At 37.0% G+C, this 12,945-nt stretch overlaps 1 protein-coding gene across 3 annotated transcripts; it reads right to left on the bottom strand.

The window, feature by feature from the left end:
- Positions 1 to 11: 11 nt before the first annotated feature.
- LOC128874884 (3'-5' RNA helicase YTHDC2-like) lies at positions 12 to 6,582 on the bottom strand. Of its 3 annotated transcripts, none has more exons than XM_054120017.1 (8): positions 6,153 to 6,582; positions 5,599 to 5,817; positions 5,337 to 5,530; positions 1,471 to 3,562; positions 1,008 to 1,394; positions 670 to 920; positions 259 to 599; positions 12 to 174 (listed from the first exon to the last, which is right to left on the bottom strand). In XM_054120017.1, exons 2-8 carry the CDS (start codon positions 5,793 to 5,795, stop codon positions 163 to 165), a joined length of 3,474 nt encoding a protein of 1,157 aa, XP_053975992.1. In that variant the 5' UTR covers positions 5,796 to 5,817; positions 6,153 to 6,582; the 3' UTR covers positions 12 to 162. The 3 variants fall into 3 exon arrangements, with proteins under 3 accessions (XP_053975992.1, XP_053975990.1, XP_053975993.1); XM_054120015.1 differs by having other exon boundaries at positions 6,400 to 6,582; XM_054120018.1 differs by having other exon boundaries at positions 6,418 to 6,580.
- Between the last annotated feature and the right edge of the window lie 6,363 nt (positions 6,583 to 12,945).

Raw genomic sequence — 12,945 nt, 5'->3', positions numbered from 1 at the left:
CTTTTACCCTGTCTATTTGAAACGTAATTTATTCAACTTTTATCAAGTTCACGTGAATACAGGAATACCATTGCGATTTTGCAATGAGTTACACATAGGAACCAAGAGAATAAAAACTTCTTATAGGTTGTACATAATAAAATATTCTTCAGTTATCCGAATTTAAAAATTTCTCTAAAAAAAAAAAACGAATAAATTTTAGGTTAATGTGCAAATGGTTAAAAACAAGTAGAATGTTAATAAATCGAAAAGATTTACCTCTACAAGATCGTCTGTTCTTCGAGCATTGGCAGGGTAATAGTCAACAATTAATGGACGCGGTCGTTGACCAATACCAGACGGTTGCTGCAGTCCACACGATTGTTCTTCATTTGTAATTACATTTACTAAGGTACTCACTACCTTTTCGTCCAACTGTGACATAGCTTTGTTCGGCGTTTTCATACGCCTTAAAAATAAAGCATTCCACTTTTGTCTTAAATGTAAGAAAAACCGTGCGGTTTCAGGATCAAGTTTAAATACAACCCAATCATCGAGTTTAAAAATCGTTCCTTCGTTGCTTTCATCGACTTCGGAATCTGACTCGCTTTCTGGTACAGCTGTATCAATAATAATATACCGATAACTTATAGTGTCACTCCAAATAACACGCAATACGGTACTACTTACATTCAGCTTCGTAAATTACGTCCACGGATAGTCTCGCTGGACCACAGAACAATGCCACTGTTAGAGGATTAACCAAAGTAACCATTTTTACATGACAAAAACGTCCTGTACGACTCATTTCTTCGTAAAGTAACCAATCGCAAGGTATAGTCTCTACATTAGCTGCATGTGTTTGTGCAGACGTCATTCTCGGTGACTTTGGATAATCTCTTAAAGTCGACGATGGATGGAGAAATACCTTTACTTCTTTTCTAAAAAAATTCATTATCGAGGATGCAAAAAGAAGTAATATCGAACTATGCGAAAGTATGTAGAAAAACAGAAACAAAATGACATACTGTGTCCTTAATTGCATATGTTCCCGGTCTACCCTTATTAGATTCGGATATAAACCAGCAGTCAATGCTGCTTTCACTACCGCCCAATTTTCAGAATTGGAATTCAAGTCTCTGATATCTCCAGGTCCCCTAGCCCTAACAAATCCGGATGCACGAAGTTGGCCAAGAAGTTGAGTGCGCATCCCTACTATCATTTCCATCACAGCAGCGGAGATAAAATTTTGTTCGCAAAACGTACGTTCTTTGCCGCTTGCGCGTGCATTTTGCCACCCTTGAAAAGCACGCAATACGACCATATGGTCAGAATATGTATTAGTTGCAAACCTCTTACGAGCTGCAGTTGCGCCTCGCTTCTGCGATGGCTGAGAGGGTAAAATAAAGGGGTCCCTAAAATTAATTATTCGACATAAAATTATTTTGACGACGTTGATTAATGTTTGCATATAAAAAGATATCTACTTACTTATATGCTAAGCTACACACAATGGTTAAAACTGGATCTAAGCATTTCAGAACTACAGCGTACAGTAACATCTTCCCAAGCCGTGGTTCGACTGGTAAATCAAGTAAATGACTTCCTAATTCGGTAAGATCTTCCCATGGATCTAGTGCGTCGATCGTTTTTAGCAATTGAACCGCATTTCTAGTTACTATATTTGAGGGTGGTTCGAGTGCTCGATCCAAAAATTCTGCAATGGGTGTATTTCCCGGTGCTAAATGTTTTGTATATAAACATAATTCTTGCAGGGGTAATCTTAATATTTCTGGAGTCTGATAAGTTTGCATGCTGTTGTACCGAATCGAAGAGAACAAGCGATAACAAATGCCTTCCCTACATCTTCCCGCTCTACCTTTACGTTGTTTCGCGCATGCTTGAGAAATCCAATTAGATTTAAGCATGCACACTCCTGATATTGCATCAAATGACTTTTCTTTAACTTTTCCTGAGTCAATGACGTAAACAACATCGTCGATCGTAATACTTGTTTCAGCTATATTTGTCGATAGGATAATTTTTCGTGTTCCTTGTGGGCTCGGTTTAAATACTTTCTTTTGATCGCATGTTTGCATGTTCGAATGGAGCACGTATAAACAGTATCGCATACCCTGATTCATTTCTTTTTCTTCGCTATTAATTTTATCGCGCATAGTCACAATGTCGTCATATCCTGGTAAAAATATCAAAAGAGAACCGGCAGGCATTTTCAAATGAATATATAAAATTAACCGTAAAAGAAGATCGTAATTAATATTTTCATCATTAAACGTATGATGATATACGTCCAATAAAAGTTTATCTTCTTCTGAAAGTGATACATCTTTAGCATGCGTCACTGTATCATCGTATAACATGCAGTCGTAAGTTTTCATATAAGCTTCTATTAATTCTGCACATTCAGTTTGATTCATGTTTCTTGCCCAATCTAATGCAGTCCATTCATTGGCTGCGCGTAAATTTAAGTTAGCACCTAGATTCAGAAGTTGCTCGGTAGTATTTATACACCCTCTACCGGCAGCTACCATCAGCGGTGTTACGGATGTTGCGGAATGTTGATAGTCTACAGAAACGTTCTCAGAAAGTATGAAGTACAAAAGTTGTGCAAAACTATCTTCCCCACCGCGTAACCATGCATCGGAAATACTTTTATCCATTTCCTCTATTAACCAAGGTTCTAACTTCACTTTTTCTGGAATAGGCTCGCTTTGATGAGCTAAAATCGGTGCGGGCAATACACATCTATCAGTCATAGCATTCGATCCTGATTGTTGAGGTTTATATTGAGTCCAAGTTTCTAAAACTTTACGTTGAGCCTTTTTATTCATTAGCTCTTTTCTCTTCGAAACCATTTCTTTCGTCATGTAACCGGTTATTTTTAAAACGTCCTCGAGAAAATACGTATCTACATCGAACGATCTACCCAAAACATTAACAACTGCGCATTTATTGAAATATTTTACAAAAATGTTCACATCCAATGTAGCACTCATGAGTACAAGCTTCAAGGTTCTATTTTTCAGCAGTGCATCTTTCAGGGCAATCAGAAGAAAGTCGCAGAATCTATCACGTTCGTGAACTTCGTCTACGATTACGTGCGTAACAGTACTTAACGCAGAATCACCCGCCATGAGAGTTCGAAGCAACACACCATTTGTGCAATACATCAAAAGGGTTTTTGGAGCAACTCTGCTCTCAAGTCTTATCTGATAACCAAATGTTTGACCAATCTTTTCGTCTCTTTCAAATGCTACTCTTTCAGCTACAGACACGGCGGACAGTCTTCTCGGTTGAGTGCAAATAATTCTACAAGCTTGATGCCTTTGTTGGCAGTGCTCGAGAATAAATTGAGGTACTTGGGTCGTTTTACCGCTACCCGTTTCACCACCTATTATCACCACCTGATTTGCATTTAAAGCATTAAGAATGTCTTCTCTAACACTGAAAATTGGCAGTGATTTACGAAAATTTAATACATCGAAATTGGTTTTCAATTGCGGTATTTGTGGCACGCTGTTGTTTAATCGACCCATTGCTTTGGTATTTGTATTCACCGAAACTAAAATTTAAGGACTATGCAAGTACTTTCAAAATTTAATAAATTATATATATTAACCCTCTGTGGACAATATGTAGATATATCAAATAAAATACTCGTACCATTTTTTATATACAATAAGCAATTGTATGGAAACATTGTCTCAAATCGATACAAAATAAAAAATTAATTTTTTTTAATGTATGTAAAAAGTTAAATCTATTCAATGCCGACGATGTCTCCTTCGAAGTACCCCCCCTTTCGAAGCTACAACCTTCTTTCAGCGATCTTCTCTCTTTCGGAAACTCTACTTTTATCCAACTTCCGGAACAGTCGCTTCGTCGCGTTCCTTTCATTTGCTTCGCGTCATCGAATCTTCTTCCCTTATGAGGATTTTTCTATTTGGGGAATCGTGGAACAGAAATCGCAGGAATTTGCTGGATAAGTTGCAATGTGTGACCAGATGAGCTGTCGTGGTGCAGTACCTAGCCGCCGCTATTTGTTCCAGATGGGTTCTTCTTAGTAGTATTCTTTCTTCACAGTCTGACCTTTGGGAGCATATTCGTGGCGAATAACTCCTTTTTAGTCGAAAAAAAGCATCACTTTAATGTTGCTTCGTCTCTCACACGCTTTCTTTGGTCACTTTCAACAGATCCACAAACACTTAAATCACCTAAACCATTCTTTAATCTAAGTAACACTCGCAGATTCATCACCATACACTTTCCATACCATTTGAATCGTTTCCGAACACGAATTAGCCAAGTTTATGGCAAAATTTAATGCACACAATACTCAAAATACAAAGTATACTAAACAATGAATAATTCATTTAAACAATAACGCATCCAGGTACAATGTTAAAGCACAAGATCGGATACTTTCCGGACTGATCTCGTATGTATTTGATTTGTTAGCCAGACCGAGCATTCTCTATGGACCATTGTACTTGGGCCCATACGGGCGGCATTACGTGCGAGGTAGGGATAGGCCGGCCTCATTCGAAAAGTGTATGAGTTTGCCTACCCCTAACTCTACTAAATTGGTAGATTTCAGATGTTGGGCCCCGAGGATCTTCAGTCTGGTGTTCTCTAACTCCTTGGACCATGTAATCACATGCAGGGGAGTTTTATAGGACTGGTTGGGTTAACTCTTAGTCCCAATCTTGCCAAATATATTTCAGTGTGCCAATGCTCCATGACTAGATCAACTATAAGCCTGTACCTAGCACGGTCCAGTTTCACCAGAGTATTACCTCTCACATTAGATGATTCCCTTAGCATAGCTCTTGGGTGTCTCAATGTCGGTTTATGCGACAAAAGGCCTTGAAAATGTCTCTTGGTCCACAATTTATTCAGTTCTTTGGTATGACCGACCGAGACACCCAAGGAGCGCACGATTGCCTCTTTGGCTCTAGCTAACTGGGTCAATAGGCAGATGCACTTCCTGGTAGTCCATGAGGTCACTACTACACTGTGTAATACCCATAACACGACCATGGTGTCACTGCATATGTATATGTGCTTGCATCTGTATCCTCTGTCCAGAATCAATCTGGCGCAAGCACAGATCGTAAACGTCTCCGCTTAGGATGCGGACTTAGGTTAAGTCCGTCCTAGCTTCGTCCTCTATACTCCCGCCCCCATAATTTTTTCTAATACACGCAAGATGAAGTTACTTTGGCTTTTGACTTTGTACAAATCCAAACGGAACTAAGTATGGGTTTACATGGCAAAAAATACTTCACAACATATGTCCACAAAAGGTTAAACATATGTTAAAACAATATTGATACCATCTGTATTAAGAGGTCGCTCTCGTTCGATCGGCGGTAGTAAATCCTGGCATTCTTTCTGGTTCAATGGAAAACTTTGTAGTAAGTTGTAAATACTCTGTCTCGATGCCTTCTGTAGCTTAATTACAGCATCAGCTTGAACTATAGTTGATCCCTCTCTTTTGTACACCGTTAAAAAGCGATTTGTACCTTTACTGTTGGAAAAGAATTTATGATTTTCATTGTAATAAAATCGAAGTGTAGACTACTTTTTTATATTTACCCTCTGCTTTTGGATTTTAGTCCAAGTTTGTATGCAAGTTTATGAATGTATCCTCTCTCTTCTGCTGTATAGGATGATGGAAATTCTAATTCTTTTTGATCTGAGGTTTCCAATAATTTCTTCATTGTTAAATTTACAGCAATTCTAGTATCTTCCCCAACAAAAGGGGCCTTCTTACGATGATTTCGACGTGGCATGGTGTATATTCACAGATTAATTCTGAAACAGAGAGTAAATATTGTTAACATGGAGCATTTTTAAGTCTTTTATATCTATATCATGAAATTATTAAGAATGTTATAAATAATAACCCTTTGACTGCAGTCTTGCGGAAAGATAAAAACAGAAATAAAACTGTTAATTACTAATGATTATGTTTATATAGGATTTGCAAGTGATAGTTAAATAATACACAGTACTCGCAATCAAAGGGATAAAGTATTAACTTTATAGTTTATACTTTGAATTTTGACTAAATTTTTGACTATATCTTTATTCTTATATATACTATTATTACATATACTATTTTTAATGTAAATTGTAACAAATCTCACAATATCTCAAGACAGCGAGTCAAACGTGTTTTGAAACCGACGATAACCTTGAAAAATCTAATAAAACAAATACGTTTAAAACCAACGATTGTGATAGACGTTTGCTATACGAATACGTCATTGTAAATTTTACTTCACGAACTACATCGATCACAAACACTTTTCTCAAAATATTGTCAACAACGATGTAATAATATGCGTTTTAGCTAACAAAAAATTGTATTTGAACTTGCAAAAGTTAAACGACCTTGTCGAAGCACGTTACCCTTTCCGACGACTAATACTATAGGTAAACAATACTATCAATGAACTAATAATGACAGATGTTGCAACGTTCGTGATTGTTTCAAAATATTTGTAATAAAAATGCACTACGTCAGGATAACGATCCGCGATAAACACAGACGAATAATATTTATGTTGTCGTTCCGAGCGTTAACTCCCCCTATAGAAACGAAGAAGCTCATTGGCGTAACCATTTCTGTCGGTAAAAATTATTTTCGTCAAAGTCCGCAGTCGAAATTTGTGGCAGCAGTGTCGCCACAGAGTAGTTCTCTCTCCTCAATCATACTCTGTGGTGTTACCGGTACAGAGGAGATGTTAACAAGGTTATGTTGCCCCAACAACAGATAGTGTTTCCATCGTTTCCACGAGAGATTCGCCAAACAGTGAAAGCAGGTACACGACCGAATGCTGTTCCAGTAAACAATATGGCCGGTTTAGTTTTGTGCGCGGGTTATGTCGTCCCAGTCGTATTTTGCGAATGTTTACCGTGCTGCGTTCAGGATTAGCAGTTTTCGGTAAGTGTGTATTTCACAAAGAGCGCATAATTTAACGTAAAACATTCGAACGACCAACGATACGCGACAAAGGACTTTGTACACGACGATTCGACGATTACCAAGTGGTGTCTTTCCGTCAATTACACGTTACACCAGTCACCGACCGTGTTCGAAGATATCAGTGAAATCTTGACAAACATCATCGATCGGGATAAATCTCTCTTATCGGTACGTGCATCGTGGATATTTGTAAACTGTGGGAAAACGTCACGTGTCAAATGAAACGTCGTTTGACGAAAGTTGAATGGAAAACGGGGAACGGACGGTCGAGATTGCGAATTCTGCAGTGTTAAACGGTATCAGGTATTCTTTCACCTACCTATGCGAATCGTATCGTATTAAACCAACCTAAACGACGGTACTCGCGTCATTCGGAAACTTGGCTAAGATTCCAGTATTCGATTGGCACTCTTTCTGCGAATCCGCGATAAAGATTAAACTTCGTGGCAACCCGTAAGCGAAGCAACAGGTTTTTTGCAGAGAAACTGCCGATGACCTCTCGTTTCAGCACCCGACGGTCTTACTCATAATTCTCGCATGTAATTGTCCCATGTGTGCTTGTTTTTCTTTTTTCGTTCACTTATTCACGTGAAAGAGAAAAACTGGAGAAGGCTTCGACGACAAATTTCATTGTTGTCCGAATCGTTCGCGGTCGCGGACACGCATTTGATCCTAAACGAGCAATTAAACTCGAATGTATTGCGTGTTCGCTGGAATTGGTATGCAATTGGCCTAGTAGCATTGATACTTGTTCGCAATTGAGCGCCAAATAAATTTTTATAAAATGATTATTTAACTCCAAGGCCTGCGGAAACACTTAGCAAACAATTTAATGCAAAAGACAGTGATAAGTTTTAAGTATATCTTACACTTACAATTTCAAATGCATTTCAACTACAAAACAAAGGTAAGTGACTTGAAAATTAATTTCATATATTAATTTAGCGTAAGACGTGTTAAACAAGATCGTATTTGACAAGATCCCATAAAAATAACTTAATTGTATTAATTTAACTGAAATTAGCGTAACGCATTAGTTTTTGTTTATTAAAATACTGATCGTATTTGTCAAGATCCCATAAAAATAACTTAATTGTATTAATTTAACTGAAATTAGCGTAACGCGTTAGTTTTTGTTTATTAAAATACTGAATTTTGTACAAAACATCACTAATGAATGTAAAGTTTAAGAAAGTGTAATAAACTTAAAGTATTTCATTTATAATTCACGTTACATTATTTGAATAGTATGAATATTCAGATACTTTGTCAGTAGAGAAAATATTATAATTTTCAAGGATTCAATCAGATATTCGAATGAAATAATATTCAAATGCAGAAAGATAAGATAGTCCCAGCTCTAGTTAGGTACTTGGGAAGTTTCATATAAAATTAACCAAGTTTTTTTAGAACGATAGATAATAAATTATGACGTAAATGTGGACTCTATTTAGAAACGTACGAATAAGAATATTGTCGCGAATAATTTATTTAAGCCTAGAACTCGTTTAGTATTTCTTATAGCAGATATAGAGAGAACCACAGACTGACACAGAATGTTTAGATAAATAAGTCTTTAGAAACCATAAATTATTTATAAACGACTGTAGCCTTTCACGTACGAGGATCGACTTTAGTGGGCTAGAACTGTTTAGTGATTTACATGTTACCGTTGCATCTACTAATGGACGCAGATCACGTTGTTATTCCTCTCATCGAAAGCTCTTAATTATATTTAACATTCAATCATCGTCGCGCATGCAAACATTGCAAACACGCGCTCAGGCGGTACAGGCGGACACCGTAATCGTTGCAAATTTAAAAAAGATAACAAAAAAAAACGTTACTTGTAACAGAATGATTCTAAGAACACTATAACATGGCGACTAGAATACAGTCAAATCGAATATAAGGAATAGTAATCAAGAGTTACACGCACTTATGCAAAACGAAATATTAATATTGTTACATTAATTGATAGAGTACATTCTATAAACCATGTATATTTCTCGTATGTTTAGTGTACGTCATAAATGTATAAAACCTATTGTCATCATCAATCCTATCGTTGATAATAAACTCCGCAACACAAACTTGGTTATTTACTGTAATTACTTTTAATTATTACACGACATATTGTCTTTCGAGGAGAACGGAAATCAGAGATCAAAACTTTGAATCCCGGTAAACTCTACCGAAAATAGAAAATTCGTTATTAGTTCATGCTCTCATGGTCAAAAAAAAAAAAAAAAGAAAGAAAATCGTATAAATAGATTTCTAAGTTTAAAATGATTGTAACAGCTGTTTCCAGTTGGCTCGAGTGAAAAATAAGCCGAAGCACGAGGCTCGACGATGGGATGTAAATAAAGCACAGTTTTCCCAGTCAAATGTTAAAAAACAACTCTCGACTCGTACTCGAGAGCATCGAGAGAGAACTCGTAATTTGTGCATTCCCGTCAGCTTCGAAACTCGCAGAGCTGATCCTTTCTCCTGCAGAGTCCTCTGTTGATCGACCTTGGATTCGGAAACGTCACGTGCGTTTTCACTTGGTCGAATGTGTGCTCGTGTTATGTAAATCCCGTCATATTTCCCGATGGCACGGAATTCGTACTACAGAGAGACCGAGAATCATGATAGTATAAATAAACGACAAAATATATCGAGCTTGCGTCGTTAATTCGCACAGATTTTCGTCGAGGTATCAAATCATGGTGTTGGAATGCAACGATTATCACTTTCGGGTCTCGAGGAAAATGGTCTGCTTTTCTTTAAAGCAGAAAGAGGGGTGGGGTCCTAGCAGGGACAGAAAGCGACGAAAGGGTCGTTACGAATTCGGACACTTTTCCTCTAACATTCTTATATATCGTAATCCTTTAGAATTTAGAAAATAAAATTTATAAAAATATAATTCTAACACATGGTATAAGTGAATATTTTTATTTATACATTTTTTCTTTTACTTGCATCGCTGTGATTCTTCACTCTTCAGGTATTAGAACGGACGAAACAGTCGCAGGAAATTATGAATGGATTGTCGCGCGATAATTGTCGAATCATTGATACGAATTTAACACGTTCACTGGCAGACTAATTACTCTTGAAAATTTCTAAAATTTTGTTTGCAGACTTTTGGAAAGCGCGTAATGAAACATTTATTTTGGTATTTAGTTCTGTAACTTCATCGAAATTCGAGTATTTCATTTAAATTCATTTTCTGCGACGCTTAACTTTTAGAATGAATAGTTTTCGTTTTTCGGTGAAAAGCACTGTCGCCCATATATGGGCGACGTGGCGATCAGCGTGTTAATTGCCAGGATTACCTTTATTCGTAATATAGAAACGATGAGACATTGCGTTAACGATCGTATAGAAACCTCGGGTCACACACATCGATCTTTCCACTCGGCGAATGTAAATAATGGATACAGTCACGTGACTTATTCACAGAACATAGTCGCAATGTCTCCGTGTACGATTTGCACAGTCTGTCAGCAAATTTCCAGCGGCGAAATTGGTTGGTCTTCGAGTTCCTATTGTATTCAACGTGGGCCATAGTCGTAGCTACTCGCGGTGCATTCATTAATTATGCACCGTGCATAAACTGCACCGTTAGATTATAGTTGTTATTTATTTCGAAACAATTCTATAGGCAGCTGGTGAGACTATACGAAAGAACAAAGGTGAAACAAGCACACGAACAATAGCTACAGTCACGTGACAACAGATTACGATCGCATTATCTATTAGGCGTAATATGTAGATACCATCTATGGTACTCGGCGTGTCCATTTTGTTTGTTCGACAGGGAAAGCTTATAAATATGTGTCGTTTCGCTTCTATCAAACTGCCATATGATCGAAAGATCAGATTTACGAGAAAAATACGGAACTTTTTATCGTTATGCTACTGTCTGTGATGGATGAGTGAAAATAAATGTACTCGAACAGAATACATCTTTTACTGTCTGTGTCGTTGCTGGTACTGAATATTAAATGCTTAGATAACGTTTACTTTATCAGGAATGAATAACGAAATTTACAAGGAAAAAAGTTACAGGCCTCAAATTTGAGTACAACATTATTTCTATTCAATTGCAACAGAAAAATACCTTGACTTTATGTAATGTTCGTTTTATTTATTTTACAGGAAACGCCCTGTGATTATTGGTACTAAATGTTAATACGAATGAATAAGAAGACTAGAAGATATGTTAAGATCTTTATTGTTATTTTGTTTATGAAGAATCAACGGAAATGTATGTGCCTGAATTATATCAAATGTCTACTTCAATCTATTTCACAGAAAATATTACATACGACACGCGACTTATCGCTACGTATCGGTACTGAATGATAGCGCAAGTAGTAAAACTTTCATACGAAGCAATTTTATGAATGAGAAAAATCCTCCAATCCCTCCACCTCCCACACCTCGCAATAAAAATCCTTATCGCTGTTTTACCTGCGAAACACCCATAAAAACGAATATACCTGTGTAATGGCTTCCTCGCGAAACAATCGGTTTATCGCTCGTCGAAAATTGTTTTAAGCTAATTGCGTTAGGATTTCACGTGTGATTCATGTACGCGCCAAGCAACGCACTTGGACGTCATGTGCTTTCCACGTGGACAGTGATAAAAAAATTGTTACGTTTTCGTGACACTAGATGTTTCTAAGTAATTAGTTTGTAAACGTAGCGACGAATCGGATGAAAAAGCATCCCTCCTGACCTGACCTAACGAATCCAGATGTCTGGTCATGTTGTTGTGTGCTTATCAAAAAACAAATTAAACGTTCAACTGTAGCGTGAAATGCAAGATTATTGGCAACTGGTACGCAGATAAGCCTTCTGATTATCTACATGCTCGGAAAACCAAACCGATAAAAGTTTCATGTTTCTACGTGTGTGTACTGGGTGTCTCGTTTTAAGAGGGGAAAACCATATTAGGAGTCCAAGTATTAAGCATTCCTTGGAATATCTTTTTGTATAGGAAAGAATAATACACTTTTTTGAAGAATTGATGTTTTGAACGACTTTGGATTGATCGATGGTCATTATACGGAAGTTCGTCGAATTGCAAAGTTACTTTGAAGTTTTCGTAATAAAAAGAAATTAAATAATTTTCTGCTTTTCTAATATTAATGACTCCATAAATAGTTGCGAGGAAAAAGTCTGTTGCGTTCACTCGTGTCTTATGAATTGCAACGCTTTGAATGAGTCCACATTCATTAATAATTGCCAATTTAGATAGGATCGAAAGCATCAAAGTGCTTGTACAGCAGAATCCCTTATAACGCGAGTTTCAACGCGAGTTACAACGTGCATTCTAACGTGTCAGAGATATTGCGACAACTGCTTCTCGTAATATTTACTTTAATCTTTTAGATCTTTATTTAATCATTCGATCCACAATTACGAGATTCTTTTACGTTTTTTTCTATCGCTCGCTATTACGCTGTACACGACACGACTTTCAGAAATCAGTTTAATGAACAGTCTCCTACATGTAAATTTATCATTGAAGCAAATATAACTGCCGACGAAAAATGATTGTTCCACACATTTGTCATTTAATTACGTCAAAAAATCGTCGCAGCGGCAATTGCTAAGTCTGCCTCAAGGCCATGAGTTATTGTTTGTAAACCAATTGCCGCTATCACTCTTAATTAATCTTCATTTAAAACAGATTTTAGTTTCTCTCTCATCTTCCAGTTCTCCTCGTTATATTGTATATGCTACGGTGAATGTGATGAATGCGGTGATTACGCGTAATCCCCAGTAAACTTGGTGAATGTCATAAATTCTGGAATATTTATCAAATTCACCGGTGATTTTATATAATTCCCAACTTGTAATGGGGAATGTGATAAACTTGTTAATGCATGTACTGTTTACGCGAAAATACTGTCTGAGAAGGTTTAGGGTAGTTGATAGGGGCGGGAATATTAAAT

The sequence above is a fragment of the Hylaeus volcanicus genome, chromosome 4 (assembly GCF_026283585.1).
Source record: "Hylaeus volcanicus isolate JK05 chromosome 4, UHH_iyHylVolc1.0_haploid, whole genome shotgun sequence".
NCBI classification, from domain to species: domain Eukaryota; kingdom Metazoa; phylum Arthropoda; class Insecta; order Hymenoptera; family Colletidae; genus Hylaeus; species Hylaeus volcanicus.
This window is presented reverse-complemented; position numbering and strand designations above follow the sequence as displayed.